At 50.9% G+C, this 23,447-nt stretch overlaps 1 protein-coding gene across 1 annotated transcript in view; it reads right to left on the bottom strand.

Moving 5' to 3' along the window:
• ANO2 (anoctamin 2) overlaps positions 1-23,447 on the bottom strand; it is a 318,802-nt gene that overhangs the window by 61,450 nt on the left and 233,905 nt on the right. The window contains exons 17-18 of the mRNA XM_065886527.1: positions 16,694-16,889; positions 202-313 (exon numbers count right to left, since the gene is read on the bottom strand). Coding sequence (XP_065742599.1) covers positions 202-313; positions 16,694-16,889 — 308 coding nt within the window. The remainder of the gene's footprint in view (positions 1-201; positions 314-16,693; positions 16,890-23,447) is intronic.

Below are 23,447 nucleotides of genomic sequence, written 5' to 3'. Positions count from 1 at the left end.
CCAGAGCCGAATCACTGCAGAGTTTCCCATGTTAACAGAATCTGAAGATGCTAATCCAAAATGATTTAGTGCAGCCAGGTGGCAAAGGGAGTGGGGAATGGGGCCAAGGGTGTAAACTGACAATGGAGAGAGGCTGACTCCAGTGGAGGGCTCAGTCTTCATGACCAATTGCCCTTCCATGTATGGCACCGAGATACTCACCTCCCCTTGAAAAAGGCCACATAGAAGATGGGTGAGTAGGCATTGACAAACTTTAGCAAGAAAGCCTTGAGTACCAGGCGCTCTTCAAATGTCTGCTCTGTTTTTGGAACCTCTGAAAGAGAAGAGCAAAGCTGATCAGACTGAGAGACAGATTTCTCACCTCTCCAGAGTTGTGACCCTGTGACGTGAGCCATTATCTGTCAGTTTACTCCTTCAGAGTAGAAACTAAGAGATCCATCTCTCTCGCACCTTAGAACTGACTTCATCTGGGAGGTCCCAAGCGGTGTTCCAGGTAGTATGAGGCTACAGAAGGCCAAGCATACATACGATCATCACCTGTCTCTTTCCACTGCCCTCCGCTTATCCACGCAAGCAATGGTTTCACACTGGGCTCCTCAAAGAGAGATCTGGGCAAGCAGAACATCCTCCCACCACCCTTGCTTCATCAAGAGGAATTCAGCTTTTACCTGCATACTTGACACTTCTATGGAGATTTTACTTGAACAAACATCCCTGACAGAAAGCCTAGTTAACCAGTGAACAGAAGTCAAGAAGCAGTAAAAGCTTGTCTAAGGAGATTGCCCCAGGCATACATGAGCCCCCAGGCACCTGTGGCCCTGGGAGGGGACTTGAGAATGAGGAAGCTTAGTGACTACCATCACTATTGTGATCCTGGCCTTGAGTTTCCCCTAAGGCTGAAAGAAGGGAAAGTGAAGAGTTACTCGTCCTGGTCCCCATAAGAAATGCGGTGTCAGTCCTGGAGAGCCAGCAACACTGAAAACTTCTTCATTCTCCAATCTCCCCTCCATCCTAAAACCCACTGGAGTTCACTGATGTTGGCAAACAGTCCTAGAGGCCCTGGCAGGCCATGCTGAACCCACAGAGCTCCCAGCCCCTCTCAGCTGTGTGTTGAGGGGTGGGATGATTTGCTTGTTTTGTTTTGCTACAGAGATGGTTGTAGGAGCAGATTTTAGCATCAGACATATTTGAGTTCAAATGCTAGATGTAATTAGAGAAATGAAGTTATAAAAAAGGATAATGATACCTCCTTCACAGGGTTGCCCTGAAGACACAATGGGAATGCTCACAGAGCAGTCGGCCAGGTGCTTGGCACATAGCAGACCTCAGTAAATGATGTTGTCCTAGACATCATCAGCAGCACCATCACAGTCATCACCATTACCATCACCATCACCATCATCATCACCACCATCACCATCACCATCACCACCATCATCATCACCATCACCATCACCATCACCACCATCATCATCACCATCACCATCACCATCATCATCACCATCATCACCATCATCATCACCATCACCACCATCACCATCACCACCATCATCACCATCACCACCATCACCATCACCACCATCATCACCATCACCACCATCACCACCATCACCATCACCATCATCACCATCACCACCATCACCATCACCATCACCACCATCACCATCATCACCACCATCATCACCATCACCACCATCACCATCATCACCATCACCATCATCACCATCACCACCACCATCACCACCATCATCATCATCACCACCATCACCATCATCACCATCATCACCATCATCATCACCACCATCACCATCATCACCATCATCATCACCATCACCATCATCACCATCATCACCATCACCACCACCATCATCACCACCATCATCATCACCACCATCATCATCACCACCATCATCATCATCACCATCATCATCACCACCATCATCATCATCATCACCATCATCATCATCACCATCATCACCATCACCACCATCATCATCACCATCATCACCACCACCATCATCACCATCATCATCACCACCATCATCATCACCATCATCACCATCACCACCATCATCATCACCATCATCATCACCACCATCACCATCACCATCATCACCATCATCATCACCATCACCATCACCATCATCACCATCACCATCATCACCACCATCATCATCACCACCATCATCATCATCACCACCATCATCATCATCACCATCATCATCATCGTCATCATCACCATCACCATCACCATCATCACCACCACCATCACCACCATCATCATCACCACCATCACCATCACCACCATCACCATCACCACCACCATCATCACCATCACCATCATCACCATCACCACCACCATCACCATCATCACCACCACCATCATCATCACCATCATCACCACCATCACCATCACCACCATCATCATCACCATCATCACCATCATCATCACCATCACCACCATCATCATCACCATCACCATCATCACCACCATCATCATCATCACCACCATCATCATCACCATCATCACCATCATCACCATCATCATCACCACCATCATCATCACCACCATCATCACCACCATCACCACCATCATCATCACCACCATCATCATCACCACCATCATCACCACCATCACCACCATCACCATCACCACCATCATCATCATCACCATCACCACCATCATCATCACCACCATCATCACCACCATCATCACCATCATCATAATCACCATCACCACCATCATCATCACCATCACCATCATCACCATCACCACCATCATCACCATCATCATCACCATCATCACCACCATCATCACCACCATCATCATCACCATCATCACCATCACCACCATCATCACCACCATCATCACCATCATCATCATCACCATCATCACCACCATCATCATCACCATCATCATCATCACCACCATCATCATCACCACCATCATCATCACCATCATCATCATCACCATCATGCAGGTCCAGCAGCTCTGCTTTCCACAGCACAGTTGGGCCATCACAGGTTGGATGTCTGTGCACATGACTAGCCCCCTGAGGTTCCAGGCATCATTTCCATGTGATTACTGATCACTTTCTACCAATCGACGGAAAACATGGCTGGTAGGTGATCCTCCTGGCAAGAGGATTCTGCTGGCAGAGATCACTTGTAGGTGATCCTCTGTCCCCACCCCACAGAACCACAGCCCAAGCTTTCTGAGGTCCTCCAGACAATTCTGCCAATAGCATTGCCTGCTAGGGAGTCTGGAGACATCGTCATTAATTCTACAGGAGGTGAGGTTGGAAAAGTCTACCATGATATCCCTCAGCCAAAAGATGGCTTTGTGGGTTTCTCCTTCCTGCCACACATGGACACATGTGCAACCCCATGGATAAAAGTGCTGGGCAGTCACACTGCCGAGCCCAGCAAGCATCTGGATAATGCCTTGTACTCACCATTTATGGTTAACACTCCCACTTCTGCCAGCTCTTCTTTAATTTACATATGTTAGCAAAGCCCCTTCAAACTTTAACCTAGAAGGCCTTCCCCTCCCTGCTACAAATCCTGCCCTACAAAGAGGCAGGACCACCCTGTTGATTTATACTCATCATGCCCTCCCCGAGCTCCAGATCCACATCCACTTCTTCAACCTCTTTCCGCTCTGACTAAAGGAAACAATTCTGAGGCCCAGGAGGAAGTGCCTGCCATCGAGTTCTAAGGTCACTTTCGGTTTTAAGATCTCATAACTCTGAACCCCGAAGTGGCTATAAACCTCATCACCTTCCCCACCCCCATCCCACCCGCCCCCACCATGTGCGGTTTGGATGGCTTTTTCACAATGAGGTCAGAGAGATACATCTTCTGAGGGGAACACAGCTGGTGTCAGATGTATAGTACTCTACTGTGCACGTTTATTGAGTTAATGAATGATGTGACATGACATGAAAAAAACATTATTTGGAAGAAGTAAATAGTGAAGTATTTGTCATTTACTAAAAATTCCCTGTCACATGACAAGGAGGGCAAAGCCTAAGGAGGGACCTTGGTCTGTTGGGCAGGATAACGGTATGAAGATATGAGAGGAGCAGCCAGAGAGAGTTAGATTCCCTAGTTAAGAGAAGAGACAGGGGTGCTAGAGGTAGATGCAGGACCCAAAAAAGGCGAGAGCCAGGGCTCTGGGAGGGGGAAGGGCGGAGAGGGGGATGAGGGGGGCTGCTGCGTGACAAGTGGGGGGTGCCTGGTTGAAATGTCCATTAATTTCTGCTGTGTAATTTGTAGTGTGACCCCCTCATTTGCCTCTCCATAGACTCTCCAGGAAAGACTCACTACAACTGCATTCCTTACCAGTGTCAAAGAATCCTGGATGGGTTCTTAGGGGAGGGATGTGCCAAAGGGCTGAGTCCGACTTCAAGATGAGCACAGGGGTGTGAACAGAGGTTCCCCGCCATACCCTGTTGTAGCTGGGTTACAAAGCAGAGAGACTGGGGACAGAGAGGCAGAGAGAAAGGAGGAAGGGGAGGAGGAGAAGGGGAAGAGGGAGGGAGGGAGGGAGGGAGGGAGGGAGGGAGGGAGGGAGGGAGGGTAGATGAAGAAAGTCACTGCCTATCAGTAAACAAAGGATGGAGCAGCCATCGAGTCATCAGCCAGTGCAGCCACCCTGGACTGTGCCCCCTGAACGGAATCCGGAACGGAGAAAATCAGGACACTGACCCTAGATAGTTAAGGTGCATATCAAAGAGGTGATTTCAATGAGCCCGGACTCTTGCATCTTCTCAAACTTAGAAAATCGCTAAATTCATTAACTTGTCTGTTTTTCTTTGACTAACAGTAATCTTTTGATGGTCCAACTACCTGGTTTTTGTTGCAGAAACTCCTGTGTATCTTGGCTCCCCCCTCACCTCTTCCGAGCAGACCCTCAGAGCTACCTGAGAGTCTGCCTCCCGGGCTTAAGTAATCAGAAAGTCCACTGAATAAAACATAATGCTCAACTTTTAGGTTGTGAATTTTTTTCAGTGGACAGGAGGAAGGAAGGAAGGAAGGAGGGAAGGAAGGAAGGAGGGTGGGAGGGATCACTTTCAATAGGAGTTTGAGCCTCTGCCCAACCAATTTCTCAATTTTAAATATTTTGGGGGCAAGAAAATGAAAGCTGAGGTCACCTCAGTTTTCAGGTAATCAGGTCTGAGGATCTAAAAATTTGGAAAACTCACCTTGTAAATGTGGCTAGAAGGGGATTAAGGATGAGGTACAGAGAGGCACATGTCTTTGATTTTCTTTTATAATTGCCTTTGAACTCTTTGTATGCAGATCCCCCAATCCCTACAGGAATTCCCTCTAAGTTCTCTGGAAAGAGAATCCAGTCCCTTCAGAGCTCTTTGCTCCAACTGGAAATGAGTGACTTCCTTCCTCCATCCTGATAAATCATGGGTCTGCTTATTATTTATTAGGTTTATTTCTAAAAACAGCCTGTGCCTATGCTTTTAAGGCCATGAGCCACCATAAATAATGGGCATTTCCAATAAACAATCTAAATTCCCTTGATAGGCCACTAAATCAGTCGAGGGTCCCACAACAGAGAAGCTCTGCGGCCATGCTGGGTGCTTTGCTGAGAGTTCTGGGGAATTTGGGGGGGGGTCCCAGGGAACGCGGCCCTGGGGAGGGAGAGAACGGGGGCCCTGGAGCTCCCTGCGAATTTGGGTCTCTTTTTTTTTTTGATTGAAGTATAATTAGCTGATGTACATACGATATTGTGCCATCTTAGAATAGAGCTCTTCCAACAGCCAACATGAGGAGCCTCGCCCACCTACACCAGTGAAACAGAACAGGTTTTTCAGGGTCCTTTTTGGGGTGGGATGATGTCTACAGCACAGTTAGGGCACTTCAGGACACTGGGCACCATCCCCTGATAGGACACAGAATCTGGAGTGGTCCCAAACTGAGCCCATGAGAAAATGGACCAGGCTTGTGTTTTATAAAGCTCCAAATAAAGTGTCTTTAGATATCAATTGCTACGGGGATGGAGAGGAGGAGAGTCAACATGGAGACAGTGTGAGAAGGGAGAATGCAACCCCTCTCCAGCATTCCCAGGCTCCTGAAATCTCACCTCCCCCAGGAAGCCACCCCAGGTTGACTGGAGGCCATCTGAGAGTTTCACCTGCTCACCACCAGCTGGAGCAGATTTCGGACAAAGGGCAGACTCTAGGACCAGGAGAGACCATCAGAGAATTCCTGTGTGGCGCCCTTACCCAACCCCCTTTCTTTTAAGTGTTAAACCTCTGACGCATTGTGTCATGAAAAAATATGAGTATAAATGACCCAGCTGTAAACTGCCTTGGAAAATAATTAGTATGAAAGCCCAAGCAAGTCTCAGGGGGCCAGCTCAGAATTCCAAGTCCCCAGAGCACCATCCTTGTCATATGGAAACAGCACGGCAGGCAAGAGGATGTCGGCTGTGGAATCGGAATTTTAGAAGAGCAGCTCATCCTAATGGGTGTCCCTGACAATCCAGCAGATACAGAATGATGGCGACAAGACAAAAAGGCGATGTCCAGGTGTGAACTTCAACCAGTTCCAGCCCTGGCACGGCTCTGGGAAGGACGGAAGCTGCGTCAGAAAGCAAAGGCGCCACAGCGCTCCCTGCCTCTCCCCCAGGACAGATCCAGCTTTTACAAACAGCAGTGTTTCCTGACAGCCCAATCATATGGCCTTCCCCCTGTTTGTGTGTGTGGGCAGGTGTGTGGGTTTGGCGGTGGAGGTGATCCTGGCCTCCTGTGTGACGTTGTTGCCTTGTTTATGCCATGGGGAAGGAATCACCATGGCAGAAGCCAGCGAGCTGGATAACCAGGCAGCCGGTGCATTGTCCCAGGGCACTGGGCGCCCCAGAGCTGGAGATTATGGGTGGGTGCTCCTGAGATACCCCTGGAGCCCTAGAGCGTTTCTAAGCACAAGGGGCCCCACCCTTAGAATCAGGAAGATGACGGCTGCCCCCAAAGGGACAGGAGGCCTACTGTGCTCTAGCAGCCCAGCCCCCGGTGACAGTACATTTTAAGGAAAGGGGACACAAAAGGGAGCAAGCACCTGCAGAGAGAGAGGGAGACAGAGAGCAGCGCTCTGTTACAGGGCATCCCTGAGAACTCCAGCGCGCTGTGCAACACTTGACATGGGGTCCCCATTCAACTGTTCCGTCTGCTCTATGGGGATGCTCTCCTCGTGGCAAAGAGGGAGCAGGGAGAGAACAGGTCGGCGTGCCCGGGTCACAACCGCAGACACAACACCGGCGGAGTCATCTGGCAAACACATTCGCTGGTCTAGAAACCGAGCCCCCAGCGAGCAGAGGTGGAGTAATCCCATCTCAGTCCATCCCCTGGTGTCTTCCCAGGGGAAGATCACCCAAAGGGAATGTTTTTACCTTTTCCATCGTTATCTTTTTTTATTCAACAAATGTCCACCTAGTGACCCTGGTGTGCCAGGCACTGGGCGCTGGGAGTACAGCCGTGCGCCATGAGCTCCCTGCCATGTGGTGCATACGGTCCAGAAGAGGGAAGGGGGCGTGTCGGAGGGCAGTGAGTACTGATGGAATCCACAGGGAGATGAGAAGCGGGAGGAAAAGGCGACAGGAAGACTGTTTTAGTTGGAGTGGCCAGGAGAGGTCTCTGAATGAGGAGCTTGGGGCAGGGGTGGAACAGACAGTCCCAAGGGCCGGGGCATTCGGAGTCGGAGTGACGAGAAAGTATGAGGAAGAGGAATGGAGAGGAAGGGGTTCTGTAGCCACTGGAAGGACCTGAGATTCACAGGACACACAGTGGGAAGTCTCCTTATGGGTGAGGCAGAGAGATGCTGAGAAGGACCCCTGGAAAGGAAGCATGTGTGTGCGGGCATGGAGTGGGGGACAGAAGCGGAAGCAGAGAGACAAACCAGGACTGTGTGGTTGTCCAGGCAGGACACGACCAGTATTGGGAGGGAGGTCGTGAGAACTGATCAGAGCTGGGAAACGTCTGAAGGAGGACTAGACAATACTTACCAGACGGGAGTTTAGGGGTGAAAAAAAGAGCGATCCAGAAGGATGCTTGGGTTCTGGTAAGAGCGTGTGAGTGCTACTTGCTGAGATGGGAAGAATGATGAAAGTGACAGGTTTGGAGGGAAAATTGAGAGTTCAAAGTTAGACTCACTGAGTCACTGGGCCTGTGTGCTTCTGTCCTCATGCCCCAAGGCAGCTGGGGCTTTGTGTGACTTGAGAACCATCCTCCAAAGCACCTGGCCAGCTCTGAGGCATCAGACCCTCAGGCAAGCCACAGCCTGAAGTGGGTGATTTCCCAGGTCCTCTCTGCTCTGGTCCTCTGTGTTCTACGGCACTACCGCGGAGCCTACGACAAGGGGAGAGGAGGTTCTGGGCTGGGAGCAAGAAGACCTTTCTGTCCCACTCTCCTGCAGAGACGTGATTTACCTTTCTGAGCCTCACCATCCTAACTCCTAAAATGGTACCTTCCTGAAACATTTGTTGTGAAGTCCAAGCAAAAGTATGGAAAGCACGAAGCACCGTGTAAGGTCGCAAACACTTGTGTTAGTAGGACGCTGTAGCAAGGCACTCTATTAGACTTTTCATTTGTTTCCACTTCTTTGGTGAGAGAAATGCCAGCAGGTTACCCGAGAATCTCTGACCGAGCCCTCTTTGAAGGCTGGGGTGGGCTGGCATCACTTGGGGTGATGAGAGCCCCCCTAGTCACTGAGGGTCACCTCCCACAGGGAGAGGTGGGACGAGGTATCATCAGATCTACTGTGTTTTGAAAGTTTAAGAAGACAGGCTGTATGCAACTAGGGTGGATTTCCAGGGAGAAGGGAGTCTGGGTCTGCGTGAAGAATGACATCTTGGAGGTGCGGATGCAGGTCCTATGTGTCCTGATAGCTGCAGACCCTCGATGGAGCTTCCTCTGAAGGAGAGGACGGTCCTTCCTTAAAGAGACCAGTGACCTGTCTGGGACCGGCGGTGTGGACGGACCATCTCAGCAGTGGTCCAGCCTCTCCTGTCCGATGAGACGAGGCCAGCATCCGGCAGCAATGTGGTGTAGCAATGAGACACACGAGGAGTGAAGGGCTGGCCGTACTCTAGGTATCTCCCTGTTGAAGCATGGATGTTGCCCTGACCCTCCTGTTAGTCAGCATCGCACCAGGAAACAGTTTACCTCAGATGGTTCAGAAGAAGGGATTTTAACGAAGGCACACTTTTGCCAGAGGTGAGGACAAATCAGGGAAGAAATGGCCCCAATTCCGTCTCCTCTACCCCCTAAGCTCCTTCCATTGCTTCCCACTGGCTGAGCCCAGCCACCAGTCAGCGTGGGGTACCTGGTGATAGAATCTGCTGGGCCTTGGGGCACAGACCACGGTGGACGCAGGGGGAGAAGGGGCCTGGAGGGAAATGATGGCCAACAGAGCACGACCACCATGACTCCCTTGCTTCTCATGGATTCAGGCTCTGGGTTCTCAGAAAACTCAAAGAAAGGGAGAGGAATGTATGGGGCTTCTTGCTAAAAGGAGAGATGGGGGCTTCTTGCTAAAAGGAGAGATGAGTGCTTCAGTGATTAACTGGAAAAATGAGAGACATGTTCATAGTTACAGCTCAAGTTTGGGAGGGATTCTTGCCAGTTGTATTAAACTGTTATAAAAGTAGCAGTGTCATTAATAATCGTTCCACAAACTCAGGCTATAACTGTGCTCGTGTCTTCTGCATTACTAGCAGCAGCCTCCCACCATCCCCTCTGCTTCCCAGACGACATTTACAGTTACTTTAAGCCAACATCACGGAGGGGGGCCCTCAAACAGTGGCAGAATCTACCCTGGCCACACCCTTCCCCTGGCCTCCCAGACGGGACGGGCAGGAGGCCACCCAGGCAGTCAGGAGCTGGTGGCAGACCAGGAAAACAACCCAGCAGACATGACTCTAAGCCAGATTTCAAAGTGCCAGTACTGTGGTCTCCCCACCCGGAAGGCACAGGTCTCAGACCAGCCCACACACATCCACACGCATCCACACGCATTCACTCACATCCACACGTATCCACGCGCATCCACACGCATGCACATGCATCCACACGTATCCACACGCATTCACGCACATCCACGCGCATCCACCTGGCTCCCTGCTCCGGAAGCACACCCCTGTGCAGGGAAGCTGACGCCCTTTGCCCCAGTGCTCAGAGCCAAGAAAGCAGCCCTTCACCCTGCGCTCTGAAAACACACGTCGTGCACATTTGATGCGAAATTAGATCCATCCCTGTATACCCAAAATGTTTCTCTTTAAAGAATTTGTGATGTCCCGGCGGCCTTTGGTTCTGAGTTTCCCCCTCCTTTTCATTTCTTCCCTCTCTTCTCTTCTCGGTGGTCAGATGCAGCCTGTGCAGAGGATGGCTTAGAACTGGATGCACAGTTCTAGACTCTGGACCTCCTGGTGGTACTTCAATTCTCCCAAAAAAAGGTGTTCTTTAAAAAAATTTAATAAAGCACATGAGACCCCAAAGTCTGCGAACCTGCGGAGGTCTCCTCATGCCTGCGGGCCTGCACGGGGGGGCTGGCTCCCACTGTCTCCCCGCTTGTCCCCAGAGGACGTCCCCACCCCAGCGACCTGACGTTCTCATGGTTGGCTGCGTCGCATTTTAAATCTTCTGGAAGCCTCTAACGTGTTTTCTTCTGCTTTCCCGACACATTTAGAACTTCCCGAGGCCAAAGGACAGTTACGTATTACCAGGCAGTGCGGCGCTGTGGTCTCAGCGAGGACACCAAGGCCAGGGTCCTCACCACTCACAGCCAGAGGACCTTGGGCCTGTGGGAGGGTTGAGACCACCCTCGCCCTTGGGGCTATTTTGAGGATTAAATATACTAGTATACATAGAGTGCTTCGAACGGGGCCCGGCACAGGCTGTGTGTGCACACCGCTATCAACTATGGGTCTTGGTCAAGTTTCTAAACCTCTTCAGACCCCTCATAAAGAAAGTGAAAGAAACAACCAGTTCCGGGCGCTAACGTGAAAATTCGGTGAAACACTACATACAGTGCCCGCCGGTGCCTGGTACACAACGGGTGTCAGTAAAACCAGATCCTTTCCCCGTCTCTCCTTTTGTCACTTCCCTGCCCCCGCTTTGGTAGCGACACTCAGGGGCAGGGTTATCAGCAATATTTAAACAACTCACAAACACAGCCTCTTCCTAAGAACTGGAGGCTTTGACTTGACACAGTAATTGTGCCCCAGGTACACACAGTGAGCCCAGCCCTGTAACTAGGAGAGACTCAGGGCAGAGTAAAGATGAATCATACAGCCTCACACACAAGCCAGCACTTTGCAGAGTTTGAAAGGAGAGGAGGGGGAGAAGCTGGAGTCAGAGAACGACGCTGACAAAGACGAGCTCGTGGCCGCTGGATTATTCAGCTGAGAAGCCTGGGGTCGGCCCTGCCTTCCTCACTCTGCCTGGAGCTAGAGTGCACATGGGGCCCCTTCTAGGCCAAGCCGGACCCATGCCTACGTCAGTCACGACAAGACCCTACCGTTTCAGGAACACTAGACGTCAGACTCCCCAAGCTTGGGCTCGGAAGCTCACTGCCTCACGGGCACAGTGCACCCTGTGCCCTGACCCAAGTAGGAAGCTGCAATGGTCTGAATGTTTGTGTTCCCCCAAATTCACATGTTGAAATCCCAACCCCCAAAGGTGATGGTATTGGGAGGTAGGGTCTTTGGGAGGTGCTTCGGTCATGAGGGTGGAGCCCTCATGAATGGGATTAGTGCCCTTATAAAAGAGACCCCCCCACAGAGCTCCCTCGCCCCTTCCACCACGTGAGGACACAGCAAGGAGACAGCCATCTGCAACCCAGAAGAGGGCTTTCACCAGGCCCCGGCCATGCTGGCACCCTCATCCTGGACGTCCAGCCTCCAGAAGTCTGAGACATGAGTTTCTGTTGTTTATCAGCCACCCAGTCCATGGCACTGTGTTATAGCAGCCTGAACAGACTGAGACAGAAGCACACCTTGAGCTGGTCTGCCTGGTGACCCCTGTCGTCTTACCTCAGACCCTGGCCTGCCAAGGGTCTGAGACTGGATGTTTCCGGAGGGCTCAGAAGGTGTGGTGTATTGTGGAAAGATCACGGAACTGGGGAGTCCAGGGGGAGAGCCATGAATTCCAGCCCCATCCTGTCTGCATGGGTGTCTGGTGTCCTAATGTCCTGCCCGGCTCTTGCTTGCTTCCTCTTCCAGCAACTGGATCCTTTCCCTATAACCCCGTGTGGCCCCTCCAGGAAAGAACAGATCACTAGGGACTGACAGTCCTTGTCCCACCAGTTCACTGAGATCCTCACAAATGTCAGCGACTGATACTTGCTGAACCAGGCTACACACTTTGCACAGCGTGCCTTGGCCGACAAGGTCCCAAAGCATCTTTGTTTCTCCAGACACCCCGACCCCAGCCCCAGACTTCAGCTCAGTCCCTGCGCCACTAGGACCCCGTCACCTCCAGATGATAGCGTGTCTTGCACCCAAGCCCATGACTGTTGTTATCCTGGCCACCAGGTAGACAGTTACTGCCTTTATCTATCATTAATCACACTCAAGGAATTTAACAAATTCTGTCTTTTGTCACAAATATTTGTGGCAAGAACAGACCTCAGATAGGCCTGACACTGGGGCCTGTTGAGGGACCTCCTAGGGAATGGGTCTTCCATCACCCAACTTTGCAGGAAACACTCAGGAACTCATTGGAGTTGTTTACACCAGCTGTTTGCACCTGGTGAGCAAAGCACATGGTCACCGCCTCCTCATCCATCAGGAGATCTGGGGCAGGAAGCCAGATGGGAATTAAACCCAGCGTGACAATGGCAAAGGAAGCCCCTAAGCTTGGCAGGACCCTCAGTCTATCAGGTGGCCTTATCCACAGCTTTACGTCCCCGTGGCGGCCTGGGGGCTCTGAAACCACACCTCTGCCTGCAGGTAGGCCTGTCACACCATTCACGAAGGAGGCGACCTCGAGAGGTCCTTTAAGGGGAGGGTCACTGAGGGCTACTGCAGCCTGAGCGAGGCATAGGCTGATGGGGGGTGACTGTGAGTTAGGTGGTCAGAGGGGATGGAAGCAGACACTGGGAAGAAGGTGGTTGAGAGCCTCTCAGATGCTAGTTTGGATCTGACTTAAGGGTGCAAGGAAGCTCTCTGTGGGGCCCAACTGGGAGGGATGCATCCCCAGTGCACTCTTTGAGAAAGGCTGATTGGGTGGAGTTTCCAAGACTGAGGGCCCCAGGAAGAGGCTGAAGGCAAGGGCATAGTCAGTCATTAGGCTCTGACAACAGTCTAGATGGGCGTGATGGTCAGCAGACAGGAAGGAGGCCAACGATGAAGGAAGCATCAACAAAACTTGGTCCAGCAAAGTTCCCTGTTCACCCAACACCACACAGATGGTGGGGGAGGGAGGAGGAGGCGGGGCTGGAATTCATGGCTCTCCCCCTGGACTCCCCAGTTCCGTGATCTTTCCACAATACACCACACCTTCTGAGCCCTCTGGAAACATCCAGTCTCAGACAGACAAGAGCAACGACCCAAGCAATGCCCACGTGGGGCCCAGGGTAGAGACCAATACACCAATCCAGACAGTGAGAAACGCACATCAAAACTGCACAAAAGACACTGGCATTTTAGGGGCAGGATCTGAGTTTGAACCTTAGTCAGATGAGGATGGAACACTTCCCTTGCTGACCACACGTAGTTTGTGAAGATGAAGTGGGATAACCAAATTCGTTTTTAAGATGAGTAAAAATGCTTCATGAGTGAGTATCGCGACCACAAAGAACAAAGTGCACTTGTTAGAATTTCACCTCCTTTCCAGCGCGCAGACTTTCGTACGGACCACGGGACATCGGCTTAACTGCTTGGAGGAGTCTGAACTTTTGGGTGAGGAAGGGGGAGCTGTTAGAAACAGTGGATACAGCTTCATGGCGGAAAGGGCTTCATGGCCAAGACAAAGAGAACCTGCCTAGCCTTGTACGTGGGAGGGACTCACTAAATACTTGTTAATGAGTTTTTGATTGTCGACACTCTATCTTGGATCTTTACCACTGTCTGGAGCTGTGCAAGATACGTGAATAATGTAACACAGATGGACTGCTGCATCATCACTGATTTCCGGTTCCTTTCTCCCTACTTCCTGCCCACACACTCAACAGCTCCTCTACTCTGGATCCCCCGCCTCCTTCCACTCTGTGGCATCCCGCTGGAGTCATTTGGCAAACAGTTCCCACCAGCCCATCATGCTCTTCAAACCCCACAGCGTAGAGAACGAACTTGAGGGCATGGGGAGGGGGAGAGGAAGCTGGGACGAAGTGAGAGAGTGGCATGGACTTATACATACTATCAAATGTAAAACAGATAGCTAGCGGGAAGCAGCCGCATGGCACAGGGAGATCAGCTCTGTGCTTTGTGACCACCTAGAGGGGCGGGGTAGGGAGGGTGGGAGGGAGGGAGACGCAAGAGGGAGGAGATATGGGGATATATGTATATATATGGCTGATTCACTTTGCTATAAAGCAGAAACTAACGCACCATTGTAAAGCAATTATACTCCAATAAAGATGTTAAACAAACAAACAAACAAAAAACCCACAGCGGTGTCAGGTTGGGAGCTGTTCAGGGGATGGAGGGCATTTCTTTGCACTCCTGCCTTTTCCCCCACGCGAAGGGAGTGTGATTAGTTGTAATCCCCTGCTTTGTCTTCCCACCTCACTCCTTTCTCCTCCCGGGTGAGAGAAGGGGAAGAGCTTAGCCCATTGGTCGGTGTGGAAGGTAACACGGGCATCTGCTCTGTCCTTTTGTGAGAAGCAAACGGTCTGCAGGAGGGGCTCTTCTGAGTCCCGTGCCCCACCCCCTCCAATGTCCTAAGAACTGCAGGACTGCCCTGCCCACTGCTGCCTGCCACCGGGAGGCCAGTCTGTCTGGATTCTGGATTAGGAAGCCTATTGGGCTCTCCCGCTAAGTTGCTTCCTCCAATGCAGCCTTTTCCAGCTTTAAAGGTGAAATCTCAGCTTTGGTCTCCATCTGCCTTTGCCTTACTTCTCAGCTGGTTCAATAACCAGGCCAGTAAGATGGTACTCTTTACTGGATACCCCTTTGAACTTCAGCAAATACTTTTCCACCGTCTGTAAAAATAAGCAGTGTCCTCAGCCTGACGTTCAAGGTCCTCCACCAAAACATCTGGGCTCAGCCAACGCCCCGGGCCCAGTTCCCCACCATGCTGTGCCCTGGTCATGCCGGGACCCTTGAGCACCACCGCATGGGCTCCCCGGCCATCCTGGACGTGCTTCGTGTTCTCTTCCACCTGCTGAGCTCTGCTCCTTTGGCTCCCTGGATTTCAGAACCCCCAATTTTACCCATCGTACCAGCCCAGCCCACACTCCACTTCTCCCTGCGCCTTTCCTGACCCTGACGGGTCAGATCCCAGCCTTCAGTGACGGATTTCTCATTCTGTTTCCTCTGCCGGGAGCCCTCCTCTCCTCCTGCCCAGCCCCTCCTCCCCACGCACATGGCTGACATCCATGCCCATTTATTTCCGAGCTCTCCCACTGGATGCCCTCACCCGGAGCCTCTCCTGAGCCCCCAGGGGTGTGGGATGCTCGTCCTAACTGCTTGCATGGAATCCTGTATCCCAGCAAACACACTGAAGTGGAATTCTCTGCTCACTTTTCTTAAGAAACGTAGGAAGGAACACAGGTAACACTTCTATATAAACACGCACGTGCTCAAAGACGGCGGAACGGCCAGATGGTAAATCGCCTACATCCACATAGAAACCAAAGTCAGTGCCCACCGTGAGTAGCAGCCACGCCAGGGAAGGCACTGAAAGAGTCACTGGCATTAGTGAAACCTTTCCTGATTCTCTAAGCCTCCAGGAAAGGCTCCCTTGAAGAGGGGTTACCCTGTCAAGTGTCCGCTTCCAACTGGTTAGTACAGTAAAGACATCACATCATTAATTCAACTCCCCGGAGGTGAGTGAGAGGCTGGGGCTGCTGGTCCCTGGATTCAGCGAGGGAAAGAGATGCCTCCAGGCCACCCAGGATAAAGGCAGTGAGGAAAGGGTCTCGCCCTCCACCCCGACGTCTAAGAAGCACAAGTGCCAGAAAGTGGTGCTCAAGCAACGGCAGCCTGCGGCTCAAATGACACGTCTGAATATTGAGGCCACTACATTTTCCTCACTGGCTGGAAGCTTGGGAAGCCTGATATACCTCTCTGAAGTCTGCTCAGGGCCTGTGGAATGCGTGGATTTGTTGGGACCTCTGACAACATGGGGATAGATAAGACCCTCTTGGGCTCAAGTGTCAAGAGGCTTTCCCAACTTTATAAACACTGCTGGGAAAATGAGGAGAACTGAAACTCTGCCTTTTTTTAGCAGGAAGTGTTGAACAGCTCTTGCTTCTAGGCTGAGCTAAAAAGAACTGACCCCATGATTAATCTTGGGGGATAACAAGGCCATCGACCTGGGCTATTGATCGAGAACGTTCCAGGAAGGATTCCTGCCAGGGCGGAGGCCCTACAAGGACACACCCTGCACCTCCTCATTTCTCCAAGTGCACTGGACTTCCTTTTTCTTATGTTGGGTCACTGGCACCAAAAACCCTGCACACACTGAACTGGCCACCTCAAGGGGGCCCAGGGCGAACATGCAATGTGGTGACACGGTACCGATTTTGGTGAGCCACTTGGCCACGGCGCCGTAAATCTCATCCAGGATGAGGATGACCACGAGGTTGATGATGACCGCCGTGGCCGTCACAGTCACCCGGACGTTGGAGCGTGTGGCCTTGTTGAGCGACAGAGCAGCAGCGGTTGTGATGCGATAGACAATGACCCCGAAGACAATGGAGAACGTCAGGGCAATCTGTTCGGGAAAACAGGGAGACAGTCACACGTCAGTGGACAGCAGTTACTGCCCACCTATTACTTGAGTCTGCTACGTCGGGTGCTATTAGTCTGGAGTCCACTGGTGGGCAACGAGGCACTGCCAACCTTGGAACTCATGCAAATTCCCGGTACGGGGGCATTTTCCAGGGGAGAATGTCTTTCATGTTTATCAGATTCCAAATGGCCTATAACACACACCCACAAACTAAGGTTACCACTGGGGGTGGGGAATACAGAGGTAGGGAAAATAAAGGGTTATTATGGGATTCTATGAAATCACGTATGCTAACACATATATATGGAATTTAAGAAAAAAAAATGTCATGAAGAACCTAGGGGTAAGACAGGAATAAAGACACAGACCTACTAGAGAATGGACTTGAGGATATGGGGAGTGGGAAGGGTAAGCTGTGACAAAGCGAGAGAGAGGCATGGACATATATACACTACCGAACGTAAGGTAGATAGCTAGTGGGAAGCAGCCGCATAGCACAGGGAGATCAGCTAGGTGCTTTGTGACCCCCTAGAGGGGTGGGATAGGGAGGGTGGGAGGGAGGGAGACGCAAGAGGGAAGAGATATGGGAACATATGTATAACTGATTCATTTTGTTATAAAGCAGAAACCAACACACCATTGTAAAGCAATTATACTCTAATAAAGATGTAAAAAAAAAAAGTGTGAAACTTCTGAAAATTGTAAAGCACCACAGAATTTAAAGAGACTTTCATTCAACTACAAAACATTGTAAAACCTGCTTAGAAGTCTTATAAAAACTAATATCTAAAAAAGTAAAAAAAAAAAAAAGAGAGAGAAACTACGACTGAAACGCTGGTAGTGTGTGCGACACAATGTGGTGTGATTTCTTTCATTAGGGAGCTTTCAATCTACTATGGGGATAAGTTCAACCAGAGTAAATAGTAAATAATGCAGTCGTGTCAAATGAAGAGTGTAGCTGTGAACAGGACTGAGAGTACAGAGGGGCTCAGGGAAGAGTTTGTGGAGCTAGTGGATTTCAGCTGGGCCTTCGATGAAAGGCAATACGTAGCCCTTGAAGATGTTTGAGCTGGGAAGGGTTAGGGTCAGAGCCTGGTGGGGTGGGTGCATGAAGGCTGCCCAAAGGAGAAAAAAAGGGAAAGAAACCCCGAGCAAGACTTTTAGACTCTCAGTCCTCAGGGTGAATAAAGCATCGCTCTAAGATTTCTCTACCAGGGGAGTACTCAGATTTCTCACCGGCACAGCGATCTCTGGCACTATCTTTAGATGGCAAGTTTACCAGCCCCTTGACCTCGAGGGCCAGCCCCGTTTCCTTTTTCCAGAGCCTAAGAATAATAAGGTGCTCTCCCAGAGACCAGCTCCCTTTCCCCTCCCACCACAGTGGAGGAAGGGCCATTTCCACGGAGCACAAGGATTTGAAGAGAAGACAGTGCCCGGCAGAGGGCTGAGGGCGAAGGGCAAGGTGTGCGACCTGCTCAGAGCAAAAAGTTCTCATGCGTTTCTGCCCAGCGGAGTCTTATTTCTTAGCATTCTTTCTGCAGGAAAGGAAAGATTCAGGTCACATTTCTTCTGGGGGTGGGTGCTGGCTGTGGAGGACTAAACGGAAAACATGGGGAGAGAATGGGGCAGGTGAAAGGTTTCTCTGAAAAAACACACTGTCCTGGACGACAGATGTCCCCTCCCTAGAAAAAAGGGAAGAGAAGGGGAGGCGTGGGGAGGGGACTCTGGCTAGGCAGTGCTTTGCAGTCAGTGTGAATGACACTCCGGTAGGCTGTGATGGGAAATGGGCTGCAGATGTGTCCCTCTATGGAAGTCTTCGGACCTCTTGGGGTGCTGGTGGCAGCCTCAGCAGTGGGTCCCCATGTGCTTCACAAACATTAGTGCTTGCCTTGTGGCCACAGTGAGAAAAAGAAGCCCTCTGTAAGAAAGGCAGAATGGCAGCAGCCTCCAGGTAGAGGGTGTGTGTGTGTGTGTGTGCGTGTGTGTGTGCGCGCGTGTGCGCGTGTGTCAGGGCAGACGAGAGGTTAGATGGGAAAAACACTCCGTGGGGAGGCCCCTCCTTTGATGGGGGTGCAGGTGGACGCAGCAGAACCCCAGCCTCCAGGACCGGGGAGGGATGACTACCATGGACGTGGGGAAACCTGGACATGACACCACCGCCCTCCAACAATGTAGACATTGCACTTCCCTGTCCTCTGGGATTGTCACTGCCGGACAGTATGGGCCTGGAAAATGTGGTGTGAGATTCTTTTCCCCCCACATCGCTTTTGCAGTGAAGGTCAGTGATGGAAGTATTGATGCGGGGCGTGCCAGGGCATCGAAGAGCGACTGTGTGTGTGTCTATTCGGGGTTGGGTGTTGGGGGATGACTGGGGAAAACAACGGTGCCAGAAACGTCCCTTGCCTTGGGGTTCAGGGTGTGGGGAGAAGATCAGCTTCTATCCTCCTTCTCTGAGAGGGCAAGCTGGGGTAAGAACACGCCTCCCCGCCACTCAGAGTGTGATTTGGACCTGCTGCCTCAGCTGGGAGCTTGAGAAACAGGCCGAAAGGCAAGCAGTACTGCAACGTAACAAGACTCCTATTCTTCTAGCGGCACTGCTCCACTCACTCAGGGAAGCCCTTTCCCCATCCCCACCCACCCCCTGGCTCCACCTCCATGCCCCTCCCCAGCCCTCAGATGCTGGGCTCTGCCATCCTAACTTCTCTGATCTTGATTTTCCAACCCATTATAGAAATCCACTTCCGAACCGCTCCTTTGGTGTTTCCCACAAGCACCTCAAGATTCACAGTTTTCAAGCCAGAAGAGCTTGGAGAGCGCCGACCCCGTCCCAGGACCATTTTGCAGATGTGGAAACAGGCGTGGAAAGTGAAGCCATTTGCTCAAGGTCACAAGGCACAGACTACAACGCTAGCCTCCTAGATCACTGTAGGAATTAGAGGGTTTTAGCATTTAGGGGTCATCCACGTCCAGCCTTTGATCTCATATACAAGGAAACTGAGGCCCAAGAAGCAGCAATGGGATTGGTCCAAGGTCCGGGTGGTACATGGCAAAGCCAAGATACTCAAGGTCATAACATCATCATCACCAACAGCTAATCCACGTGTGCTCTCTTGATGTCATGATTCGAGCCATATTTGCACTAGCATGAATCCCTACAACAGTTACGCACGATATGCCTTTTGCAGATGCAATTCAGTGCCATCCAGGATTTGAACCCTGCTCTATGGCTGCAAGGTCGACAATCCCATCCTGACATTAGAACCCAGGTCTTTTGGCACCAAGCCCAGTACTACTTTCATCACTTTGGCTGTATTATTGATTTTGTTTACTAAATTCAACAAATATTTTCTGACCACTTATTGTGGTGCAGTAAGTGTGTTTCATGTATGTGATCAGGTCCCCCAACTAAGCCAACAGGGGGGATTGGTCTTCTACTACACTCTGTGCCTCACGCCAGTGCAGAGAGGTGCCTCCTGTGTGGAACCCGTTTGGTAAAGACTTGTCGACCCTCAGCTCTGGGCAATCTCACCCCCCTGCACTTGGTCGCCTGCATCATGGCCTCTGTGGTTCTTGGTGGGTTCTTTTTTTATATACAATTGTTAAAAGGTACTTTCTATTTACAGTTATTACAAAACATTGGCTATATTCCCTGGGTTGTACAACACATTCTTGTGGCACTTGCCGTTTGAATCCCATAGTTTTACTTGGGGACACAGCCACATTGCAGTGGAAGTCAGGCTACAGATTCCAGAGCCCTAATTTCACACTGTGAGAGCTGGTCTGGTCCCTACCCTCCAGGACTTGCATTCTGAGAAAACCTTGCACACAGACAGCAAGGGTGAGCCTAGTAGCAGCTGGACAGGGTGACGGGCCTCAGCTCAGGAAATTCTAGAATGTTCTGGGCACAGAGCAGGGGGATGAGTCAGAGAAAACGTCACGGAAGAAGCTGTGGGACCATTTCCTATGGGAAGGCTTGGAGGAAAGAATAAGCAGAAGCAAGAAAAATGCACAGGGCAGAGCAACCCCTGCTGCACCAGTGGGAGAGCAGCCCGGTTGAGGGCACAGCCCATAGTAGTAGCTCCATTTGAAAAAATACAGGCACCAACAACTCTATCATTGACATACCAAGTTGTCTCTGGCACCTGCTTAATTAATTTATTTTCTTGTGCAGTCATTCATGAAACATGTCTTGAGCCCCTACTGTGTACCAGTTATTGTTCTGGGTATGAGGGATAAAGCAGCGAACAAAACAGACAGAAATTTCTGCCCTCGTGGCGTTGACCTCCTAGTGGGGAAAGACGGACAAACTCATAAGCAGGTAACAAAGATAGTATGTCAGGTGCGATCAATACTCTAGAAACAAAGCAAAACGGGAGCATCGAGGTAGGTTGCAACTTAAAACAGGGTGGGGTCAGGAAAGGCATAGGTGAGAAGGTGACATGTCAGCAAGGACCTAAAGGAGGAAATCGGAGAGCCGGGAGTTCAGTCAGGGGGTGGCTGAAGCAGTGAGCGAAGGGGGAGAGTGGGAGTGGCAGATGGGTGTTGGAGGGGAGGGACTGTAGTATAAGGATGTCGGCCTCTACACTTCATGAGATGGGAAGCCTTTAGAGAGTTTTGAGCAGAGGAGTAACGTGACTTATTTGAAAAAGACCAACAGGCTGATGATCTGTCGGGGGACAGCGTAACCGACAGGCAGACGAGTTAGGAGATCACTGTGATAATCCAGGTGATGGAGGAGGGTTTCTGATGGCTGGTTCCCGAGATACAAACAGAAGTCAATGACTGTCTTGGGCGTGGGAGTAAAGCTCAGGCACCCAGCTCTAGAGGCAGGACATTGCCTCTGGTAATCCCCTCCCACATAAAAAGGAAACAAAAAGAGGGTTAATTCAAAAAGGAAAGAAACTTTAGCTCTACACAATGGGTTGGAGAAGAAAGAGAAAATGCATCTTTGTCCATCCTGGCCTCTCCCCCGGGTGAGGAAGAGGAACACTGCACTGGGCTCTTCTTCGCTCTTGTCATCCCATGAAAAATACCCCCAACTGACGACAGACTGGCATCGCTAAAACCCTCCTCGTGGTCGGGGTCCTGGCGTCTTCCGCCAAGGTTTCATCACACGGGGTGAAGGAGGAAATGATATCGGACACTCAAGTTCCTTGCCATAGATGCCTCTGACGAATTCCATAACAAAAAAACACTCTTTTATAAACACCATCCTGACTCCTTTACCTCAGATTCCACACCTTGTTCTAGGGAAATGCCAAGCCCCTTTCTCAAGAAGATTGGGTTTTATAGAAAGTGGGGGAAAAAAATGGGAAAAAGTTAGTGTAAAATAAGGCTTTTTAAAATATCAAATTGGTAGGGGACTATATCATTTATTGCCCAACCTGGAATACTTCTGAAAGTAGAAAGGAACGCTAGTCGTGATGATCTCAGTCAACAAGCCTAGGCCAGGTCTAGTCCAGGGCACCTGCCTGCACGAGGTGATCTTCCTACCACTGTACCCCCATTCCCAGCACCTGCTGGCTACATATAGCTGGGGGACCCCAGGCAGAGTGAGACGCCTCAGTGAGTTCCTGATTCTGATACACAATCTCCTGTTGGTATCAAGATTTGGAGTTAGGCGGGGTTGTGAAAGGGAAGATAAGAGATAATCATTTATTATCTCTGAACAACACAAAAAATTTTTCCCAGCCTCGAGTCTAGCTTTAGAAGGTCTCCATGGAATTTTTTTTAAATATCGGTTTATTTTTTTGGTCACGTCATGCGGCATGAGGGAACCTTAGTTCCCCTACCAGGGACCGAACCCATGCCTCCTGTAGTGCAAGCACGGAGTCTCATACACTGGACTGCCAGGGAAGCCCCACCCATGGAATTTTTAAAAAATTAGAACATTGGGCTTCCCTGGTGGCGCAGCGGTTGGGAGTCCGCCTGCAGATGCAGGGGACACGGGTTCGTGCTCCGGTCCGGGAAGATCCCACGTGCCGCGGAGCGGCTGGGCCCGTGAGCCATGGCCGCTGAGCCTGCGCGTACGGAGCCTGTGCTCCGCAGCGGGAGAGGCCGCGACAGTGAGAGGCCCGTGTACCGCAAAAAAAAAAAAAAAAAAAAAAAAAAAAAGAACATATTGAGGAGATACCCCTCCACTGACCTGATTTTCAGTGTTTGTTCATGATGCTACGAGGTCTTCTCTCAGGCAGTAGATAAGCTTCTATTTTCAATCTTCTCCCTCCCAGACCTATCAGTGGCATCTGACACAAGTGATGGCCCTCCCCTTGCAATACCTTCTTGGCTTCGGGGACCCTCCCCTCTCCCCTGGCTCTTCCTTTTCAACCTTCTCTTTTGGCTCTTCCTCGTGCTCCCAAAATTTCACATTACAGCATCTTGGGACTCAGTCCTTGGACCTCTCTATCTCTCCTCACTCCCCTGGGGATCTCATACAATCTCATGGCTTTAAGTGCCATCTCTACCATCTGATTAGGGCTCCAGCCTGGGCATCTCCTCTGAACTCCAGATTTATATCCATCAGGCAGGCAACTCCAGGAT

The sequence above is a fragment of the Phocoena phocoena genome, chromosome 11, assembly GCF_963924675.1.
Source record: "Phocoena phocoena chromosome 11, mPhoPho1.1, whole genome shotgun sequence".
NCBI lineage: Eukaryota > Metazoa > Chordata > Mammalia > Artiodactyla > Phocoenidae > Phocoena > Phocoena phocoena.
The sequence above is the reverse complement of the archived record's forward strand: the minus strand, read 5'-3'. Positions and strand labels throughout refer to the sequence as shown.